General features: G+C 38.3%; 1 protein-coding gene across 6 annotated transcripts in view; it reads right to left on the bottom strand.

Annotated features, from left to right (window-relative positions):
• ptenb (phosphatase and tensin homolog B) overlaps positions 1–24,865 on the bottom strand; it is a 133,970-nt gene that overhangs the window by 106,536 nt on the left and 2,569 nt on the right. For 3 of the 6 annotated variants that reach the window (XM_069900645.1, XM_069900641.1, XM_069900642.1), the window contains exon 1: positions 24,474–24,607. The exons of 2 other annotated variants lie outside the window; for them this stretch is intronic. In XM_069900645.1, the coding sequence (XP_069756746.1) occupies positions 24,474–24,475 (2 nt within the window). In that variant the 5' untranslated portion in view covers positions 24,476–24,607. Of the gene's footprint in view, positions 1–20,969; positions 21,035–24,473; positions 24,608–24,865 lie in introns of those variants that run through there. One more of the 6 variants, XM_069900643.1, reaches the window with a different exon arrangement.

Below are 24,865 nucleotides of genomic sequence, written 5' to 3' on the forward strand. Positions count from 1 at the left end.
TGAAGCTAAGAATAGGAAGTTGTAGCAGATGAATGAGTGGCTGAAGAGTTGGTTCAGATTTGTGGATTATTGAGATCTCTTCTGGGGAAGGTATGACCTGTACAAAAAGGACAGGCTGCACCTGAACTGGAGGGGGACCAAATTTGTCAGGTGAGCCCAAGAAGGAATCCTGATACAGTGTGTGGACCAGCCGACAAGAGTAGAGGCCATACTGAATCTTGAACTGGGTAATGAAGCTGATAAGGTGACAGACCTCTCAGTGGGGGAACATTTTGGTGACAGTGACAACTCTGAGATTTAGCATAGCTATGGACAAGGATAAAACAGTCAAAATAGCAAACTGTCTAATTGGGAAGGGCTAATTACAATGGGATGAGGCAACTAGGAAGAATAAATTGGGAACAGATGTTCACACGAGAAAGCACAGAAGTGGAGGATGTTTAAGGACTACTTATGCAGGCCTCAGGATAAGGCAAGCTTATTTTGTACAGAGAGTTGTGGGTGCCAGGAATGTATTGCCAGGAGTGATTGAACCTGGAATAATTGAGGCATTTAAAAGACTCTTAGGCAGACATGTGGATGAAGATTAGAAGGATATGGCAAAGAAAAGGTTCCTAAATGCTTTCTTAAGTTCCTTCTGGCTACCATAGGATTCTCATGAGCTCTTCCTGTTTTTTGCCTCCTAAGCTAATGTATGCTTCCTTCCACTTAAGTAGCTACCTCACCTGTTTTGTTCACCATGATTCCCTTTTTCTACCATCTTTTTCACATGATTTTCTATCTTACTTGGGTTCAGGTTTTTTTTTGGGTAGGTATATATGGGTCAGTACAACATTGTGAGTCAGTACAACATTGTGGGCTGAAGGGCCTGTACTGTGCCGTAATGTACAATGTTCCATATTCAGGACTCTGGTGGTGCCTGACTCACAGATTTTCCAGAATATTGGATGTGGTTCAGATATTAATAACCAAATTTTAATTCAATTTCTTTAGATATTACATAACATTTCTGGCATGTTTAAAGAGTACAGGAAACTGAACCCCAGTAAGATAGAAAATCTTGTGAAAAACAGGGATATAGCTGGATGGGAGAGCTGGACCTTGATGAATAGGAAAAGAGGCCAGTTGAATGTCAGACAAATTAGACAGGAGAATATGAAACAGTGCCAGATAAGCCAATATGATTAACTACTGGAATATCCACAAGGTCAGATTGCAGATTATGAAAAGTGCACTATAGTAAGGAACTGATCTACCTAAAATGACATTCCAGAACCAAGGTCAATCTTCTAATATGTAGATTGAGGCATAGTTACTAGTTTGAGGAGTAGCCCCAAATTATTACTTATGGACTGAAGCATACAAGAGGCAGGATTTTAGGCTCACAATCCACAAGAGCTGGAACCACATGGTATATCAAGCCTTCAAACAACTGATAATTATTTATCTGATCATTGCTATAGACCAGCTGATAATGCAGTGCATACAAAGTTATTGCAAACAGTGAATGGAAAAGATCTGCTCTTTGTCTAGAGGCATAAAATAAGTCCACACAACCCACCAGAGCTTCTTTCTGTTTCAATCAGAAGCCCCTGATATGGCCAGAGGGTTAGATAGACACACAAATGATCTACAAAAGGGAAGTTGATCACTGCTGACATAACTAATTTTGTTTTATTTGGGTAATGATGGATCCTCTACATATATGGTTAACTTTAAACCTTCTGGCAGTCAAGGTCATTTTGAGAAAGCCTGGGAAAAAAAACTAAGACTTGTGGGAAGATTGTATTCAATTCAGCCTTTTAATTAGTTTAAATTGCAATGCAGTTAGTTGAATCACTAAAGACAATGTTTCTGGTGGGGGGGGGGGGGGGAGGGGGAGAATGAAGCAAAAGTATTCTTTCATATATCACATTTTAAAATATTGAATCATATTCATAAATATGCTTCACAATACCACAATATAGTCAATTTAATATATACAATAGATAACTCAAACTTCTCAGAAAAAGGAGACATCATAAAACACATTCCATTTTAAAGAAACCAACATACAGATTGCAGCATTATAAAATAAAAGTAGATATTTTATTGGAAGCTTTAAGGTTTCTAAGGCAATGGAAAACAGAACGTTTCCAATTTTTGATTACAATGTATGGAACAAATTTTCATGAAAGGAAGTTAATCCCATCTAAGAACTTGATTCAAACTTTTAATGCCATCTCCCCAAAATAATTGTCATGTTTAATTTATAATCAGCAGATATACTAAATTTATGAAAATGTAGCAATATTTTTTCCTCACTGCCACAAAATTATGCTTCTGATACCAAGATCAAAAAGTAACTTGCCGCATATTGTATTTTCTTAAACTCAATTGGCACAAAAATAAGAATTTAGTTGGCCAACTAACAATAGCTTTTGCCAAACTGAAAAATATACAATTTTCAAAACTTTATTATGTATTAGGTGTCTTCCCTCCTCTTTAGTCAAAATCTCAATGCGAACTTGATCCAAGATCTCAACTGAACCCACACATCCAAGAATAACAAGCAAACAAGAACAAAATCAAATAGAAACAACTGAGGGTGAACACTGCACTTCTGGGCAGAGCACATTTATGTGGTGGGACTCTGGAGATATGGTATGCAAACTTGCTTGAACTTCCTGGACCAAGTAAATACTTCATAATGTACAGACAAAATCCAAGGCACTCGAGACTGGGTTTATTTATTGTAGAATTTTCTTCTAAATGTTGTTGTTGCATTTATATCATAAATGCAGAAAGCTTCTTTTCAAACAATTCAATACTTCTGCCAGACAAAGTACAAAAGTAGTGGATAAAACTGCAGAGTTTCAATTTGGATACAAAATTAAAAAAATAATGGTTTAATAAAACTCAGATCCATTGCCAAATTACTAATTTGGTAATTTAACATCAAAAGCTAATTTTCTATCAAGGATAACAGTCCAAACAAAATTTATCCTCAAGCAAAATAGCTCATGATTTTAATAGGAGTTTGATTAAGAGTCTTAAAGACCAAAACAAAAGCAACTTCAAGGATTTGAATGCTAAAGATCGAGGAGTACTTCACTGTCTTAGCAACATGAAATTTTTTTTTGCTCTATTCCTTCTCCTGAAAATACAAATTATCATCTAGTTGTAGGGTCCTAGACTAAGGTAGCCCTCATTTACTCTAAACTTTACTTCCTGAAATGTGCATACCTTATGACAAACTTCTGCAGGAAGATTTACAATTATCCACATCTACAAAAACAAACAAAAGATTCTGTATGCTAACCTGCAACATGAACATCCCATGGAGAAATTTGGTAATATTTTACAAAAAAATGATTGGGCAATTTGCTTGTCTATTGCTAAAAGAGAGCTGCAAACTACTTTTGTAAACTTGATCATCTGATTCAAACACAAGTGTACAGAGTGAGGTAGGGAGAGATGAAGGAATGAATTCCTGATGTTTTTTAATGATTTGTTTATCCAACCAAATGACAAATTCTTCGTTTAAAATAGTTAAAGAGGAATAATTTTGGACATGGTATTGCAATGTCATTTAAAATATTTGATCATTAAAAAGTAATTGAATACAACACTTCTGAAATTTGAGGATTCCATTGTACAAATTTTAAAGCTCCCGCTAATAATCAAACTCTCAAACTACACCAAGTGTAAAACTGGACTTGGAAACACAAAAGGAATGGAAAATCAGAAATGTTACACTTTTAGAGAGTTGGTAGCTTTAACATCTGTGATTCATTTTTTTTTAAATTTGACAGAATTACACTATTTTCCAAGAGCATCAAAATATTGGTATGAGGAACTATTTGGCCAAAACATCTTTACTCCACAAAACAATCCTGACCTGTTTAAAATGTGTGTTCAGGTGCCTTGCCATTCAGCATGCGTCTTTCCATCCATCACAGTCTCTGACCCTCCAAATTGTAGTTGTTACCTCCCGTTTCTAACCATGAGGTTAATCCATCTATCATTTTCTTTCTGTGTCTGCCTCTGCTTTTTCCTTCCAGCTGTAACGAAATGTTCTAATGTATTTCTTCACGTGTCCAAAGAATTTTGATTGGTGTTTTCTGATTCTTTTATGTACTTTTTGTTCTTTGCAGAACTTCTATTTGTTATCCTGTTGGTATGTTATATATAGTATTCTTCCGATTCATTTTTCCATTGCATTTGTGATGGTCCAGAATATTGCATTTGTTGAAAGGCAAAATAAGTGATTGAAAAAATTCATGTGACACAACATAACGAATTCCTCATTTTATTCAAATTGCTTGTCAATAGTTCTACCCCACTCTCTTGTTCATTTGTGATTTTGTCATGAGACATTTCTCCCCAAATATTCACTTGCTGAAACTGTAGCTACTAAAGGTCAATTTCAAATTACAGTACACCTATATTCTCAGGCATTTCACCAAGTCTGCAGACCAAAATTTCCAACATCCAAAATGTTTAGTCATTCCATCTCTTCAAGATGTGCCGAATCATGTTACATCCAATTAATAAATTATCAATAGGTAATTAAATAGACAAAGAAATTACTTTACACCAACTTAAATTTATCAGAAAAGACTCAAATAAATCTACATTTCTGCAAATCTTTCAAAAGCAAAGAAATCAAATTGATGAAGCAATGAAGTTAGCCAAAATATAATAAAAATTTGGCTTGAAATAACCATTACACCATTTTTTTTAAGTCACATGGCACCAGACCTAATATGGTTCAACTAATTGCAGATTTAAAAAAATACATTTCAACTGACACTCATTAATACAAAAGCTTTCTTCCCAACATGAACATCAAAGAGCCAAAAGAAATGAGGGAAATTTTAAATGGATTTTTTTTCCCACATCGTTCTCAGGAATCATTGGAGCAAAATGGAAGTTAGTTCATGGATCCCATACAGATTACAAAAGAGGAGGTGCTTGCTGTCTTGAGCCAAGCAAGGATGAATAAATTCCCACAGCCTGACAAGATATTCCCTTGGTCCTTGAAGGAGGCTAGTCCAGAAATTGCTGGACCTTAGCAAAAGTATTTAAAGCATTCTTGGCCAGGGATGAGGAGCTGGAGGATTGGACGATAGATAATTTTCTGTTTAAGAAAAGCTTCAAGAAAAATTATCAGCCAGTGAGCCTGACATCACTAGTAAGTTATTGGATGGAATTCCAAGAGGCCTCAAATGTACAAGTTTTTGGATGGTTGGGAAATGATTAGCAATAATCAATATGGCTTAGTGCATGGTACATCAAGTCCAACCAATAGGTTTTTCAAGAAGGTTACCAGGAAAGTTGTCTACATGGACTTTAGTAAGGTCTTTGACAAGATCCCATATGAGAGGTTTGCGGAGAGGTTCAGCCACTTGGTATACAGAATGAGATACAAAATTGGATTAGACCTTGATTTTTCAGAAGCCAGGGGAGTGATTGTAAAAGATTGCTTTTGACGAGCTGCCACTCAATGTAATAACATTTAAGAGACATTTAAAAGATAGGGACATGGATGCTAGGATCATGGAAGGCTATGGTCCAGGTCATTGAGGCTATGCAGAATAATAATTCAGCAGACTAGATGGGCCAAAGGGCCCATTTCCCTTCTGTAGTGTTCTATGGTTTTCAAAAGTATGCAAAACCATACTTCAACATAAACAATCATATTACCCAAGCTAAAGATTCAACATACAATCTGCAAGATAGGCAGTTTTCTAAGAACTTGAAGCAGTTGACAGATAATTGAATTAATTTTCAGAATGACAGGAAAGGAAGCGAGAAATCAAAGTACTGATTCAAGATCTAAAGTCTCCCATATATCTCAGTGAGTAGTCTGTGCCATGCTCAGCGTACAACATATCCAAGATATTTTGTACAGACGAAGATTTGCTTATTACTATATTCCAATTACTTTCTTTGTCTTGTTGATTCTGAGAAATTATCAAATTGAGCAATGCCTTTTCATACACACATACCTGTACTAATGAACTCACCTATTTTTAGGCAATAATTTACATTCCCATATTACATTTTCATTTACTGCCATTTCGCTCATTTGTGTACATTTAGAGAACATGGAACAAGTGACTTTAAGGGCTCTGGAAACTTGCCAATATCATTCCAAAACTGATCTCACTTAAGTCTATTGTTTTCCCTGATCAGATCCAACAGTATCAAAATTAAATCTTCAAACAGCTTCCCACAAAGAAAAAAGGTTTGCTATTCATTATAAGCACAATATTAGAGTTTACAAAGTTATCAGCAAAATATTCTTCAGTTAATAACTTGAGATTTATTACACTCAAACATTCCGATTCAGTAAAGGTTTACAGGAAGGAAATCAACAATGCTACACTGTTAAACAAGTAACTTTACTTCATGATACAATTTGCCTTTAATTGTTAAACTTGGGTCCATTGTCTAGGGCACCACAAAGGCTCATAAGAATTACATAGAGAATTAAATCCTGGAGATCAAAAATAGCACCAAACTCAGTATTAGAAACTTGAAAATTGCAGAAAGATGGGCGAGATAGCCATGACTCTTCCTGGGGTGGGGAAGAGGTGGGGAGGGAACAGAACACCAAAGAGAAGTTCACACACAAGATCAGGGACAATTGTTCAGAGGCACTTGAAAGAGGGAGAAACCAAAAACGTTAACCTCTTAATAACATGAAGAAATTGGGAAATTTAAACCTTGCTCTGACTGGCAGTTCACAATGAAAACTTATCAAGATCTAAGGTATTGCAAATTTGTTGGAATTAATAGACATATTGGGCAGAATGACAAAGTTAAGGATACCAATAGGCATCATGTGAACAAGGATTTGGTCACAAATTAAGGGCAGTTACAACAATAACTACTCTCACTAACAGGCTTTTCACATCATGAGATGGGCACTGGTATCCATTTTCTGACAGCAAAATGTTGATAGGCAGGGCATCCATTGTGACACTAAGCTTGTTGCAGAGAATTCATGTCCCATTTATAGGTAAAGGCTTTCACTATCCACAACATCATCATTCACTGCCATAAACTGCTGAATGATGGAACACATAACCATATCTTCTGGCTAGAGGTAGGAAAGGGCCAGGTGTGACCAAGACATTTCCTATATCTTGTATTCTGGACAAAGGCAAGAGACTGTGTTTGCAGATGAATGCCCATCAAATGATACCAAATGCCAATTAAGTACAAAAAGTTATTAAGCAAGCTGGCTCATAATTTTAACCAAATCTTTCCAAGTAACAGCAGGTAATACAAGTAAAACTGGCTTGAGCTCAAGACCATGGGGCCAGCCTGAAGAAGAAAAGTAATGATATCCAAACCCACTCCTTCCACCCTCCTCTCTTGACTCAATGGGCTGCAAGTCAAAGCTAAGGAATAGCCAGTGTTCACTGGATAGCTGTAGCAAAACGGGATGCAACTTGACTCTGTATATATGTAAAGGATACAAAGTTAAGTGACTTGCGAAAGAATCAGATTGAATGTGTTTGCCAAAGTAAAAAGGAATACAAGATGAGTAAAGATAGTGTACAAAAAGTGAATACCCATTAATATTAAAGGGGCACCCGAAAGGCCTTGACAGGAACGCAGAACACATAGTAGATACCACTAAGGAGGGAGGTTGGCTGATGTAACATGAAGGTGATCTACACCAATGGTACACAGGTCCCCTCTGGAGTTTGGGAATGGAGGGGGTGGGGGAATGAGGTTGGTCTGTGATGCTTTCTTGGTCTTAAAGTTAACAAAAATATAAATGAACATATTCTATTCTGCTCTACTCAGTGCCTTCTCATCACTGCATAGCTCAGCTTCACTCCAATGTAATCTATAAATTCGCTGATGACACCAGTTGGCCGAAGAATTGGAAATGAGTCATAATGTAGTATGGAGACTGAGAAGCTGGTGACAAAACAACAATCTTGTCGACATCACCTAAACCAAGGAGCTTATTGTTAATTTTAGTAAGGGGAGGTCAAGGGGCCACATATCTGTCTACATTGATAGGACAGAAGTGGAGAGGGCTAGTACCTTCAAGCTCCCGAGAGCCCCTATTTCAGAAGACCTCTCCTGGAGCCCGCACAGAGACAACAGTGAAGTTGGCACACCAATGCCTCTACTTTCTAATAGGATTTGGCATGCCAAGTACTCTATCAAACTTATAATGGTGTAATGTGGTAATATGCTGACTGGTGTATCACACCTGCCTGGATGGGAATACAAATGCCCAGGAGTGCAAAAGGTGTAAATATTGCCAGGTCCATCAAAGGCTCCAACCTTCTATCTTTAGGAGAAGCTGCCAAAATGATAAAAGGACCCCAATCACATCTCTTCTTGTGGCTATCTTCAGAAAGGGACAGAAGCCTGAGACCAGCATCTTTAGATTTAAGAACAGTTTTTGTCCAACAGCCATCACATTCTTTTGACTTCCCTTTGTTGCACTAATCAGACTTCACAAAAAGGACCACATGCAGCCATAGCACATTTTTTCCCCTTGCGCTGTTGTAAGAGTATATACTATTGTTTTATCTTCATGAAGTGCCCCCCTCAGCTCCAGCAAGAATTTCAATGCATACATTATAAAATTTATGTGACAAAAATCAATCTAGACAACCTAGCTGCGATGCTCCAAGCAGTTCCTAGACATTCATGGAACAGCTCTCCCAACTTCTGAAAAGGAACAACTTTTGACCTCGTAATGCATTTAGGGAGCATGTATTTTATAGACAATGATCACTGAATTATGCATTGAGATGGAAATACACCTGGAATAGTAAATGACTTTTTTTGTTTTGGTCTTCACAAGAATGCTATTGACAACGTGAGGCAAAAATCTTCACTCATTTTATTCCAAAATAGAACAATGTACAGATTTTTCAAACTATTCACCACAAGTACATAAAATCTGTTTGCCAGAAATTAACCAAGCCATTATTGCAAAGTGAACACATTTAAAATTTGATCTTTTAAAGTCAAACTATTTCAATTTTTTTTTAAAAAACAATTTTCAGTTCAAAAGTGATCTAGGGTTTTGGTAAGGAAGAAAATAAATAATTAGCTTTTATTTTTAAAAAAAAATCATAATGATAAATGTGTCGACTAAAATGGGAGTAAGAATGTCAATAATTCTTTGCAGTGGCAAAAGTAAAAAAATTTTTCAGGCTGCCCGATTTTAATGATTTTAAACTCATATCCACTCTGACTTTGTGTTCTGAAGTGGCGAATGAGGCCAAAGTGGCAACTGCAAAGATATGCACACATGGGGCAGCGATTGGGTTGTCTCAGATATGTTCCACTCCTCTTAACACTTAAGCAGCCTTTGCGTGCTCCTGATGCCATCAAATATTCCTTCTCTATTTTAAGCAATCATGGGCCAAAAGTTATCAGTAGTTCGTAATTTGCATTCCTTCAAGGAGACTTCGAATACATCCTTGAATCTTTTCCTCTGTCCATCTGGTAATCTCTCCCTAGAACATAGCCTGAACTAGAGCGCCTTGTTTCAAGGATTGTTGTCTAGCAACATAGCAAATGATCAGAGTGTAACACCTGAAAAAGAGAACAATGACTTGGTTTGCTTATGCCTGAGGTGAATGCAAGGACTTTGCAGAGGGTTTTCACAGTATTTTTCCAACACTATAATATCTACTGTAGGTAATCCAACACTCTGAAACACTAAAATCATTGCTGCCTACTATATCAGGGATTTATGAAAAGCCTGAGAGTCACATCCATACATCCTATTCCTTAAACACGCAGAAGCTGCAACAATTATGGCATCAATTGGTGAATTGCACTGCAGGTGCCCACCTTCACCATACTACAGCTCTAGTGAACTGGAAGTGGTCCACATGGAATCAAGCTGAATATTCTTTTTCAATATTTTTGTTGAAATTCCACATCAAAAAATGCATATTAAAAGTTTTTAAAAATACATTACTCTGGGCCCATATCTTTTCAAACTGTAACTTTTCTTTAATATTATTCCTAATTTTCTCTAAACTTAATCGTGTAGCCACTGTGCACGAGTCAGTCAGAGTTCATCTTTCCATTTCATTAAAATTGCTCGACTGGTTATCAATGTGCTAAGAGCTAAAACTTTCTCTTGAGGTGTTGATAAAAGTTGATCTGGCTCACATGAAAAATCAAACAGGGCAATTAAAGGGCATGGATCTAATTTAATCTAAAAATAGTTGGTAAAGACTGAAAATATTCTGCCAACATCCTCCAAATTTAGGACATTCCCAAAACATGAATTAATGAGGCTTCAAAAATTTTACACTTTTCCCTGGATTCTCAAACAAATTATATCATAGTAATATTCTATCATATATTTTTTAAAAATCTCAGCCCACTACCAAAAATGAAGCTGTTTGGCAAAGAGAGGGAAAAAAAATTCCTTAGAGTAATAAATTCTTATTAGTCAACACCTCTGCATCAACACCACATATTTTAAAAGTAATTCAAAAAGTCTCCACAGTGTTTGAAAATTTAAGTTCAAATTGGAAACTGAGCATCTAATCTTCTCTAAATTTAAACATGACATAACTTCACAAGGCCATTGAGCATGGATAGGCGGAGCAATATCCTTCCATTTGAGCAACCTAGAGAAATAAAGGCTAATACATGCAAGTTAGATGCTGTTAAAGTTACGCCACTCTCTCCAACTGTACCAAACAAGGCAATTAGGCTTAAAATGAACTTGAAAAAGTACAGAGAGAGTTTGAAATACTTAATTCCAGTATTTCCCAAGACTTTGAAATGTCAAAAAACAAAGTCAAGATGAACAATGCAGCAAGATTAAGAGGTTTTGGGGTCAAAGATGCAGCCTTGCTTGACTTTAGTTTCCAGTGAAAATAATTGTGCTGTCTTTTCACTGGTTAACATCATGGCTGGTATGCCGTTGTGCACCACATAAAAGATGTAAATGAATTTCTGTACACAGCCTAATTTAAACATTCCACTGTTCCTTCTAGATGGCTCAGTCAAAGGTTCTGTGAAGTTGAAGAGGCCCATGTGTGGTGACTGGTTCTGCTTCATGCATCTTTCTGGCCATTGTACCCTGGTAAAGATCATGATCACTGTCCCTTTAGATCAGTGGTTCTCAACTTTTTTTAAAATCTCCACTCACATACCACCTGAAGTAATCCAATATTGTGGTTATTAAGGGATTACTTATGATGGTATACGAGTGGCAAAAGGTTAAGAACCACTGCCATAGATAGAGAGAATCCACACGAATTATGGGAGTTACTCTAACCACTAGGAAGAGGTAATTATTAAGGACTGCCATGAAATTGAGCTTCTCCCCAACAAATATCAGGGGCACCCTTTTGTAAGTATCACAAATGGACTCCATCACTCATTTTGAAGATGGTCCCAATCTCTCCCCCTTGCCAGATATGTGATGAGGTTGGGGATGTGTCTGACACCTTTCAATGAGTTGTAGAATACAGACAAAGCAAATAGAACAAGATTAATAGAGCAATATAAAAAGTGCTGGAGAAACTCAGCAGGTTAAGCAGCATCCATGAAAAGCAAAAATTAAATGTTTCAAGCCTAATCTCCTTCATCAGGAATCATGGGCCATCAGAACAAACATAGTAAAAGTACCCAACAATTAAACTTGTTATGTACCTGCAACGATCTTTAATGATACCGCATGGTAGAAAGCCTTTTTAGCCTATGAAACCAGTGTAGCCCAATTTCACTTGTCATATGACAATGTCATACATTTTGGAGGGTGGGAGGAAACTGGAGCACACAAATACACAGAGATCATGGAGAGAATGTACAAACACTTTAGCCAGCTATGGAATTAAACCCTCATCACGTGTCCTCCAATAACATTGAGCCGTATTGTGCCCAGATTCTCACCCCAGATCATTCTCATTGCTGGGTAGATGTCAGTGCTGTTGCTATACAGGAACAGCTTGGCCAAGGGCTGGAATGCTGTCAGAGCCCATAGCCTTTACTGTAATCAATGCTATGAGTTGTTTTTGATACCAATGTGGAATAAATCAAATTGGCTGAAGATTGGCATTTATGATGCTGGGAACCACTCAAGGAAGCAGAGACAAACCATCCACACAATTCTGGCTTAAGATTATTGCTAATACTTCAGTTTTGTCTTGTGCATGGATTGATTCCAGGCAAGTTTATACATATACAATATATATTAGACCCACTCTGAAGAATTTGTCTTTAATGCCAAAACCCACTATGTACAAAGAGATTATGGACTAGTTAAAGAAACACAAGAATCAGTTTTACAGCAGAGAAACAGACCTTTTAGTCCAACATATCCATGTTAACCAGGTTATTTACTTAAACTAGCCTCACTTGTCAGTTTTTGACCAATAGAGCTCTGAACTCTTCCTATCCAAAGTCTTGTTCTGGAATTGGGTTTGGTAGAACAATATCTTAACTGTGTCAGCAACAGGTTACTCGAGACTTCAGTGAATTATTGGAAATAGGAAATGACCCAAGTAAGCCACCTTTTCCCTTCTAACTTGCTTTGCCATTCATCATGACCAGGCGTGATCTTTTACCTCAATTCAGTTTTCTTTTGCCATCCCCATCTACATTAATTCCATTAAATGCAGAAATACATTGATAGTCTCCTCCTCACTGATTATCAATACAGGACACCAGAAGGATGTGTGCTTAGCCACGGCATTATATTCCCACGACTGTGTAGCCAGGCACAAATCCAATGCTATCTATAAGTTTGCTGATGACATACAGTAGTTGGTAGAATCACAAAAAGCAATGAGAAAGCATACAGGGAGACAGATCAGCTCGGTGAATGATATAACAACAATCTTGCGCTCAATGTCAGCAAAAGCAAGGAGATGATAGTGGGTTTCAGGAGGAAGTCAAGGGAACATGCTGGGCTCAGTAATAGAGTGGGTCAAGAACCCCAAATTCTTGGGTCTCAACATCTCTGAGGATCTGTCCTGGAGCCTCCATGTTGATGCAATCACAGCCATACTTTGAGGCGTCTGAGGAGATTTGGTATGTCACTGAAGACTCTAGTAAACTTCTACAGGTGTACCGTGGAGAGCATTCTGGGTGGTCGCATCAATGCCTGATATGGAGGTGCCAAGTCTCAGGACAAGAATAAACTCCAGAGGGTTGTTAACTCAGCCTGCGACACCAGACTTCACTCCATCAAGGATATCTACTCGAGGCAATGTCTTTATATAAAAAAAAGCCTCTAAGCTGTAGCAAAGACCCCCACCACCCAGGCCATGCTCTCTTCACTCTGCCGCCATCAGGAAAAAGGTACAGGAGCCTAAAGACACTCAATGGCATAAGGACAGCTTCTTCCCCACTGCCATCAGATTCCTGAATAATCAATGAACCAAAGACCCTGCCTTACTTTTCATGCACTAGTATTTTTATATAGTAATGTCAAAGGATGGTTATAATATGAATATTTGCATGGTGATGCTACGGCAAAACACCAAATTTCATGACTTGCTCATCACAAATTCTGATTCAAGTTTACTACCCATATGTAGTACATCACTAAAACAGAGATAGAGAGAGAGGTTAGAACAGAGCAAAGGCAACTTGACTATTGTGAGGTTCAATCAGAAGTCTGATAACAGCAGGAAAGAATCTGGTGGTGCTTGATCTCACACTCAAGAATATGCTGCTCAGTTGGAAGAGCATAAAATCAAGATGCTACAAGTCTTTTAACGTTGGTTGTTTTTCCAAGACAGGATTGTAAATGAAGTGGGGGGAGGGGGCGAGAATAGAATGGGATGGTTTGTGTGATGGTCTGAGCTGCTTTTACAATTCTCTGCAGTTTCTTGCAGTTCTGATACCCAAAGGAAACCTTCAATAGTGCATTTGTAGAAATTGTTGTTGTGGGATGCAGGCTTCTGAGGAAATAGAGGTGCTGGTGCACTCTATTTTCTTTAGTATTGAATCGATATTTGACCAGTACAAGTCTTTGGATAGGTTTATGAACTTAATGATGAGATCTCTTCAGAGTGGAAAACTTCCAAGGTTCACCATATTAAGCATGAAAAAATTTATTATGTCTTAAGTGACCTTATTGATACTGTTGAACCTTTATTCTCAACTCTTCAGCCAGGGTCTCTCTTCCATCCATTGTGCTGGCACTAAAATGTTAAAGTGAGATGCCCTCTCATTCTCAAACTCTGGGAAATACAAGCCAGGTATCATATGGCAAACCCACCATCCCTGCAAAAGTTTAGTGATTCTTCACTGCATTTCCTCTGTGGCACATACAATGATGTTTGTCAAGGAGACTAAAAAATATACACAATACTTCAAGTGAAGCATTGGAGTCTCAAAGCCCCACGTAATTGCAGGGACCTCAGGCTCCCGGACAGGATTGGCAACGGCGGTGGGGAAGTGTATGGAGTTGGCGGGAGTATTCCGCTGATACCACTGGGCTGCTTAAAGAAATTTCTTGATTATCCAATAAATCTGCATAACCGACATCGATCAGGTCCCAAGCATTTTGGATAATCGGAAATGTACTGTACATCCATTAGGATGAATACACTGAAAACAACATCAGCATTAGAATTCTGAAAAAATACATTTTTGCTTAATCCCAGATATAATCAATGCATATTTCCATTAAAAAGTACACAAAATGATCACAATTATATTATCTTAATTTTTGTAATTCTGCACTGAGAACATTTGACACTCTACATGTAATTTTTCCTCATATCTACAAGTACATCACAATACAATATGTCAGATTATTTTGCAACCCATATGAACCATCATTACAGGTTGTACCTCTCTTATCCAACAATCTGTGATCTGGCAACTCCCATGATCTGGCACATTTGAATCTGCCGCCATTAGTACAAACTCTTACAGACAGCATGGGACTCGAACCCTGCTCCCGATCGCTGGTCCTATAAAGGTTGAATCTGCTGCCGTTAGTACAAACTCCTTACAGACAGAACAGGACAGGACTGGAACCCCAGTCCCAATTGCTGGCGCTGTAAATATTGAGCTAACTGCTGCACTATCTTTGCCCTATACAAGGGTTCCCTTAGGAGTAAATTTCTGTTTTCTGGCAATATCGCCAGATTAAAAAGAGATGCAACCCTCACCCATGGTTCCCTTTTCCACTCTGCCTCTTCAGCCACTGAGGGTTATCTTGAACTGGTCAGGCCTAATCACTGATGACAAAAATTTAACTTATGCAGCCCATAATCAGATCTGTAGAAAATTCATGGCTTAGAAGTGCAGGACTTTTCTTAAAGAGCTTTGCACAGCTCCAAGAATGACACTTCAAGAACAACTAGGTATTGTCTACAAGAGCAATGTTACCAGCAATAAACAGCAATCTTCAATTCTAACTGGTCCGAGATGATCAAGGTGCCTTCTATTTGGCATCAGTAGAACACAGATTTAACAAGGAATATTTTACATAAAGTTCTTCACCTGCAAATACTTTTTTTTTTAAATTTTATTGTTTTTACCCTCCATCAGCCAGTATACCATAAACAAGGAAGGCAAACTCCCACCCCTTACAAAAGGTTTAATGGTATTTAACAGTTTGAAAGATTGCCATGAGCCAAAATAGGAAGCAGGTAATAGACCACAAGGGCCTGTTTCTGTGGTATATGTCTAAATGTGAACAGTGAGAGATTTAGCAGGTCAGTCAACATCTTGGGTCAGGACACTTTATCAAGACTAAAGCAGGAAGAGGAGATAACAAGTATATACGGGGGGGGGGGGGGGGGTGAGGGGGGGGGGAAGGGAAGAGAAAATTAGAGAAAAAAATGAGAACTTTTGTGAGAAGTTTCAATAAAGACAATGGGGGGCACAGTTGGTGTAGGAGTTTGCGCAACACCTTTACAGCTCCAACGTTTGGAACCAGGGTTCGAATCACATACCGTGAGTAGTTTGTACATTCTCCCCATGTCTGCATGAATTTTCCCCGGAGGTTCCCGTGTCCTCCCACCATTTGAAACTTACCAGGGGTGTAGGTTAATTGGGCAGGTTAGCCTCATGGGCCAAAAGGGCCTGTAACTATGCCGACTGTCTAAAAAAAAATTAATTTTAAAAATACAATAGTAGTGAGAGCTATCTATGTTTAAAAAAACAATACCAGTCCATTGGGTTCAAGGATGAACAAAAGGAATATGATCTGCTGTTCAGGTTTTATGCTTAGCCTCACCTTAGCAATGGATGAAGCAGAGGATAGATGTGCTGATGTGAAAATAATGAGGGGAAATATTTAGACAGACAGCATGATAACAGGCCCTTTTGGCCTACGAGCCCATGGCCACCCAATTACTCCAAAATGACCTACAACCCTGGAACCTTTTGAATGGTGGGAGTAAACCGGAGCACCCAGAGGAAATCCATGCAGACACGGAGAGAACATACAAACTCCTTACAAACAGCCCCGGATTTGAACCCCAACTGCTGACACTATAACCAGCATTGCACTAACCGTGCCAGGAGTTCCTGTTCGGCCTTATAGATGAGTGAAGATCTTCAGCAAAGCAGTTGCCTAAACTATGTTTTGTCTCACCAATGTGGAGAAGGCCACATTGAGTATAACAAATGGAATACAGTGTCCTCCATAATGTTTGGGACAAAGACCATTTTTTTTCCTGCATTTACCCATGAGCTCCACAGTTTTAAATTTGTAATCAAACAATTCACATGAGATTAAAGTACAAATTTCAGATTTTATTCAAGGTTATTTATGTACACTTTGGTTTAACCATGTAGAAATTACAGCATTTTTTAAATACATAGTCCCCTCAATGCAGGGATGTCAAACTCAAATTCACGGAGGGCCAAAATCAAAAACTTCGACTAAGTCGAGGGCCGAACTAAATATTTATTGAAAATTTTCAACAACATCTGCATGTTTTCTCTTCTTTCAACATATGTAATGTTAAACTTTTTCTTATTAAAATAAATGTTTAATAATAGTTTTGGATAAACTCTTTCCAGAAGCATTAACAAATGAGAAATAAAATATTCAATAAATAATATTTCTCTATAGAGGATTTGTCAAATGTTGCTAGTGTGCTGTCGAATAGTAAAATCTGAGGGGTATTGAGAATGTGGGAGAATAACATGATTCCTGAAACAATCAAATGGGTGATTGATTGTAGGCATGAACTCTAGCAGGGTTATTTGCCATGCCCTTTTTCCATTGGTACAGATATCCTTTGATTTACACACTTTTCAAGTTTTATGCCTAATGAGCTTGTATCCAGGTGCAGGACCACTTTTAACCAGGAATATATTTATCACTGTGACATGAAACTATTGGAAGATCGTTTTATCCTGAGATTAAAGTTCATAATCCTTATTCAGGCCTGTGTGCGGGAGGGCGGGGTTTGCGGGCGATCGGGTTGGACAACGACAGTGCGGGGGCATCGGCTCTCGCTGCAGGGCAGCATCTCGGCGGATCAGCGGCCCCGTCACCGTGAGTCGCGGGTCGGCCTGCGGCAGGGAGGGGGAGTGGGCAACGGTCCTGGCGAGGTCAGGCCCGAGGCCTCCGGTTCCGGGCGCTGGGAAGCGGCCTTGGCTTCCCCTGACACCGGCCAGGCCCCAAAACCAGAGTCCACGGTGAGACCCTGCAACGTAAACAGAGGAGGTGGGGGCGATTAGCGGGCTGACGCCAATGCATTCTGGGATTTATAGTATTAGCTGTGCATGCGCTATACTGCCGCCGCGGCCAGCGGGCCACCTCTAATACATTTTTGAAATGATCTTGCGGGACAAATATAATTATATCGGGGGCCAAATGTGGCCCATGGGCCAGAGTTTGACATGTGTGCCTCAATGCATGGCACCATATTGGGTCATAGCAATGGTATATACATTAAAGTAATAATGTTTAGCATTTTGTTGCATATCCCTTGCATGCAATGACTGCTTGAAGTCTGTGATTCATCAACGAGTTGCAAAATTTTCTCTGGTTATGCTCTGCCGGGCCTCTATTGCAGCCATCTTCAGCTCCTGCTTGGTTCAGGGTCTTGTCCCCTTAGGTTTTTTTTCTTCACCATATAGAAGGTATGCTCAACTGGATTTAGATCAGGTGACCGATTTGCCATTCAAAAGTTATCCAGTTTTTAAGTTTTGTAAAAAAAACTCCCGATATTTTAGCAGTATGTCTTGCCATGTAATGAGTTTGGAAGCATTTGCTCAAACTTTAGTAAAGATGTTTATATACCCTTCAACTGATTTTGCTACTGCCATCAGCAGTTACATCATCGATGAAGAGAAGCGTGCCAATACCAGTTTCACAGATGAGGTGACATGTTTTGGACCTTGGGCAGTTCTTTTACACTACCATCACTCCAATACAGGTTGGTCTCCTCTATCCACAAGACCTTTTTCCAGAATTCTGCAAACTCAAAAGCTTCTTGGCAAACTAATTTGGCCATCCTGTTTCTGTGGATAATTAGTGGTTTGCATCTTGCAGTGTAGCCCGTTTTTCTGTTCATGAAGTCTTCCACAGGCAGTAGTCAGTGACACATGCACACTTGCCTCCTGAAGAGTGCTTCTGATCTGTCAGACATGCATTTGGGAATTTTTCTTCATTAGGATGAGAGTTTGTCTGTCATCATCAGTGGAGATCTTCCTTGGCCTAGCAGTTACTGAGCTCACCAGTACACTCTTTCTTAATGGCATTCCAAACAGTCGATTTTAGTAATCCTAAAGGTTTGGCCGATGACTGTTTTTTTTTTAAAAAAACCTCAATGGTTTCTTTGACTTTCTCTTGTATCTGCACTAATGAGCAATTAAACGTACCCGAGTAATCAAACATCTGTGAAGCCAAGTGTTACAAGCATTATGGCACCCTGAAATGTGGGAACTATGCATGAAATGTGCTGTAATTTCTACATGGTCAATCCAAAATGTAAACAATAACCTTTAATAAAATGTGGAATGTGCATTTTAAAAATCACACAAATGGTTTGATTACAAAATTAAAACTGTAGAGCACAGGGGCAAAAAAAAAAAAAAGGATAAAGTGTCCTTGTCCTAATCTAGACATGAGATTGGGCAAGGTGCATGCAAAACTCTGCCTCTCATGGAAGATCTGCTTATGGCCTTGCATGGAAATGAGAGAATAGATGTTGTACTTTCTGCAATTACAACAGGAAGTACTTCAGGGAGTGGAATGGTGGGTGGGGAGGCAAGAGCAGACCCAGAAGCCCAGGAGAGATAGTTGCATGTGAAATATCCCAATAAAAGTGGGGGAACAGAAGCGTGGCTGATGGGATCACATTAATGTTGGGAGAAACTGTCAGTGGATGTGTCAGATGTTGAGGCTGATGGTGATTTTCAGGAGGTCCAAGCTAGAATTCCCAGTTTCCAGCCATTTCAATTCCCCGCAACCATTCCCACACAATCATTTCTGTTCTCTGCCTCATCCATTGTCAGGATGAACCCAACGTATTCATGATATTGGTTCTGGCTTGTCTTAAACCTAACAGCATGAACATTGATTTTTTAAACTTTTAGCAACTCCCCACTTTCACCAAATTCCATCTCCTCTTAACTTGCTCCAGTTATCACCTTCTCTAATGCAATTCTCATACCCACTTCCTGTAGCCTCTTCCTCTACCCAACTCTTTTCACCTTCTGTCCAATACACTTTCACCTCATGGCCAACACCCTTCATATATATTTATCTCCTTTTCCTTCTTCATTCTCAGTAAAATATCCCAATCTGAAAGTGGCTATTTCTCTGCATGGATCCTGCCTGACCCCGAGTCCCTCAGACCTCTGTTCATTCAAGACTCTGGATTTTTTTAATGTTAAATCTCAATATTTCTTTCCTTTTTCAAAAGGAACGAATTAAGTCTGCCAAAGTTTTGCAAATAATGCATAATAATTTTCTCATATGGCCAAACCAATAGAATATCTTGAAAATGTACATGCTTTCCTTGCCCTGCTCAGACAATTGGCCACAGCTCAATGGACATTGCAGAAGCCAACTACATGGATTAATGACAAATTTCTCAAGACAACTCACAACAAAGAATGAGGTTCAAAAATAAAATAAAAATAAAAAGCACCCGAACGCTTGAGACATTTTAAAAATCAAGAGAGAAGACAGATTCTAGGTTTTGTGAAGTGATAGCATGTGGCAATAAGGAAGCGTACAAGACTAAAATACATCAGTTGATTGAGTGGTGTTAGCAAAATTGAAGAACTGATTGTGGACCAGGAGCAGGATATGAGTACAAGCCTTCAGAGGGGTCCAGCAGAGAAAACTTCAAACTCCTGGTTGTTAACATCTCTGATGATCTCTCCTGTGGCCTCTATGTCGACGCAAACATGAAGAAGGCTCACCAGTGGCTACACTTCATGAGAGTTTGAGAAGATTCTTACAAATTTCTACAGGTACAACATGGAGAACAGACTGACTATTTGCATCACTGTCTGGTGCCAGAGTACAGGAAAAAAATAATTCCAGAGATGTGAACTCTACCAGTGCCATCATGGGCATCAGCCTACACTCGACAAGAGGCAGAGTCTCAAAAAAGCAGCCTCCATCGTCACAGACCTTCACCACCCAGGACATGCCATCTTCTCTCTGCTACCATCAGGAAAGAGGTACAGGAGCTTGAACACCAAAAAGCAGAGAGACAGCATCTGTCCAGAAATCTGATCGCAGAGGGGAAATGAACCACAGACATTATCTCACTTTCTCTTCTTCTGCACCAATTTATTTATGTAATTTGCAGCAATTTTGAACGTAATTACTGCCACAAAACAACAAATTTTATGTTCATGAAATGCTGATTCTGCTTTATTATTTCACCTTTGGAAAGGGTAATATACACAATGGCACTTTCACATATCCCAACTGCTTAAAAGAAAGCAGTTATCTTTTAAATTGGCACATTTCAGAAATCTTACTAGTGGGTGCTGCTGAGCGCAACCATAAAGTACCTACTTACTTTGCCTTCGGTTCTCCCAACCATCCCCTTCTCCCCTTGTGCGGTTTTGGAAAATTCAGCAAAACCTAAAAAATTCAAAATCGAGTTTGCACTCATGGAGCTGGAGTTTATCAATGCATCTCAGAGTAAAGCTACTCGGTAAATCACTCATTATGCTCCCCAAAGATAATTTTTGTCTCAACTTGCAAAGGAGCTACAAATCTCAGCAGAAATGGAAACGAAGCATCAGTCAAGTTTAGGTGACTATCAGGACACAAATTCTACTCCAAAAACTTATTACAAAACATCAGCTTCATCTCCCCTTTCAATGCAAAATAATCCCATTGTACTATTTAAAGTGACAGTATTCTGATCAATGCTATCCTTGAATCAAACTGAAAACAGATTATCTGATCATCACCATATTGCTTCCTCCAAATACATTTCTTCCAGGTTTCCAATGTAACGCTGACTGCAATTAAAGTACTTCATAGGCTTCAATGCATTTTTAGGCATCAAGTCACAAAAGGGATTTGAATATAAATTCTTCGACCAATAATGCGAAGCCATGAGGAAAACAAATGGATTATTCCAATGCAATGCAAGGTTAGTTGAATAGAAAAACTAAAAATACCAACTTTGGAAGTTCTTTTGTTGAGTTTTGGCCCCCTCACGTGGTCAAAGACATTGCACCTTTTTGGATGCCTCAAGAACTTCAAACTATTCTGACATCAAATTTTCAGACACTTGAGCATCCAAGGTAGCTCACTGAACAGGAATATTTGATCAAAGACATTAATATCTGTCTTTTGAAGGATAAACTGTTCAGGAGAACAAATTACTAATGCAGGAGTAAGAATTGGAAAGGCAAGGGGTACAATAAAAAGTTTGTTAGCTCGTATGAAGTATTTATTGGAAACCAGGAAAGATTGCAGTTACAGGCTGGCATTGGGACAATTATTCCTTTAATCAACAATGAATCTGCTTTGGAGATCAGAACAATTTTCCAGTGCTTTATTCCCCACGTGAAATTGTCCCTTCTTGAACAGGTATTAAAACATCATGAACAGATTTAATCAGAAAAGGTCCTTTGTTACATTTGCAATGGACATTTTTGTGTCTAAACCAGACAAATTGCTATTAATGCCGAATTCTCCAATGAATTACTCAATATTACCTATTCTACTGGTACGATTAACATTTCCAGATGCAGTCCTACTTTAATATTTCAGAGTTAAAACCAAAAGCAATTTAATGAAACTAAAATTAATGAATCATTGCTTTGGCAATTCTAATGGAGTATCTCTGTTTAAAACAGGCAGATTTAGACCAAACAATAAAATTTTAAAACAAACCTTTCTAACCATACTAATCCATTTTAGTTAAATTTGAATTAAAGGAGTAAAATGACATTCAACCTTTCTTTCAAAAGAGCCTATCTCTGCTCAGTAAGGATCACAGCATTTTAAAAATTAGTGCAATTCACCATCTGCATCGGTCTTGGGTCACAATTCTAAAAGGTCTTAACTGAACTTTAAGCTGTTGTTAAATAATGATAATGCATTTTTAACACCGTATTTACTCATTTAAAAAACAACTGGTTGCAATGTATGCCTGGTAACATTCCACAATACAGGCAAAATACAATGCAGAACCAAAAGTTCTGTTATAAAACAGTAGGTAGTATTATGTTGCGCCCTACTTTGCTTGATAACAAAAACTCTTCAACTAAAAAATATCAATGTTTTTTTTATTGTCCAAAGTTTAAAAACTATAATTAAAGGAATGGGTATTAATGCCCATTTCCTAGATTATTCAAAGTTCTGATTTATTGTCAGAGAACATGATATAACATGCAAACGAGATTCTTTTTCCTACAGGCCTGGCAAAATTTCTACTTAGAGGTAGTGCAAAAAATAGTATTCAAGATACATATACAAAAGAAAAATGTGTAAATAAGCATGTGCAATACAGCAGACAAACATTCAATAATAAATAATGTGCAAAATAAGAGTCCTTAAATGAGTCTCTGAGTTGGTTGGGAGTCTGAAGGTGGAGAGGCAGCAACTATTCCTAAATCTGGTGGTTCAAGACGTGGCATCTATACCTTTTTCCTGATGGCACCAGTGAGAATAGAGCATGCCTTGGGTGGATCCTTGATTCCTGCTGCTCTCTGACACCAGTGTTCCATGTAAATTTTCTAGATGATGGGGAAAGTTTTGCCACTATGTTTTGAGGCCTTTCCACTGAGAGACATTGGTGCCCTCACGCCAGGCTGTGATGCAGCCAGTCAGCAAACTTTTCACTATACATCAAGAAGTTTGCCACTGTCTTCGATTGTCATACTTCTGCAACTCTTGAGGAAAGTAGAGTTCTTTCTTTACAAAGACATTTGTGTGTTTCATCCAGGAAAAATCCTCTGAAATAGTGACTCCCAGGAATTTAAATTTGCTCACCCTCCCCACCTCTAATCCAACAAGCAATTTCTGAATCATACACCTCTGGTTTTCCCCTCCTGAAGTCCACACTTGGGTCTGAAAGCAATTTCAGGAAATGTGAACAATTCCAAATTACAATTCTGTGCAGGTCACCCACAGAGGAAATTTTTCTCCCAATCTATTAAGGATAGAATCACTATTGAAATTGAGCCAGATTGGAAAAAAAATCTTTTCTCCAAGACCAAAAAAATGATTCAAAACTTGATTCCCATTTCTGGCCCACTGCCAATAAACCTGAGAAAATCTTGCAAAGAATTTTTCTTTCTGCTGGAGAGTCACAGTTTCGGGGCTAGAGAAAATTTTACATCAAACTAGCATTTATCCAAGTATCAGAGTACTGTTAGAAACAGCTACAAAACCCATGCTCCAATCCAAATCAAATTTTGAGGTAAAACACAAAAGTCTGTGGAGACTGTGGTTGAAGTAAAAGCACAATGTTGGAGAAACTCAGCAGGTCAAAGAGTGTACTTTAGCTAGCAAGCCCAAAACATCGGTTTTGGCCAAGCCCAAAACATCGGTTATGTATCAAAATTTGAAGTGCTGTACCCAAAGACATTCATCCTCAAACTCATTCTATGGAAAACATCAAAAAGATACACTTCTAAAAACCATACATATTAAGCAAAAGTACTTAAATTAAAGTTAAATTCACATACCTAATGTACGCTACTGCCTTCCAAAATAGCAATCTACTCTAGATCACATCAACATATTCCAAACTTTCACTCATTTCTGCTTTCCTCTCATCTCTCATGCTACTTATATCTTAATGACTTAATGACTTAATTCAATGTCCAATGTACCAAAAAACCATTCTGACTACCACAGCTTCAAATACAAAGCATTATAAAAATTATTTTAGATGCACAAATGGGCATCAAGATCAAACATTTTAACATCTCAGTAATATCAATGAAATAAACAGCCTAATGAACTTTCTTCAATGGGGGTGAAGTATAAATTCCAATCATGCTGATAAAACGGATAATGGAACTGTCAAATTCTTCAAGTAACTGATCATACATACATCACACTAATTTAGAGTTGCATCTGAAGGATGGCATTTTCAATGTGCAACTCAACTTTCTTTCTCAAGCCTAGAATTTGAACCAACACCAACTTCGAGACTTGAGTATTAACTGTTGAGCTACCCAACATTGGCATTAATAGGCCACCTTTTCCTTAACACACAGACGTCATCAAGTGTCATAAAGCCCCACAGATGACAGCCATGTGTGTTTGAATTATTTGAAGGGAATATTACTGCACAATTTAAACTGCAGTGGTAAAACAGTTAAACCAATAACATATCCTGTTACTGTGGATTACTGCATGAGCATCTAGTATACAAATATATGCAAGTTCAACCATAATATTAGCAATGTTTACTGTAAAATGTCACATTGTTACTCCTTTTCA

Source organism: Narcine bancroftii, chromosome 10 (assembly GCF_036971445.1).
Source record: "Narcine bancroftii isolate sNarBan1 chromosome 10, sNarBan1.hap1, whole genome shotgun sequence".
Taxonomy (NCBI): domain Eukaryota; kingdom Metazoa; phylum Chordata; class Chondrichthyes; order Torpediniformes; family Narcinidae; genus Narcine; species Narcine bancroftii.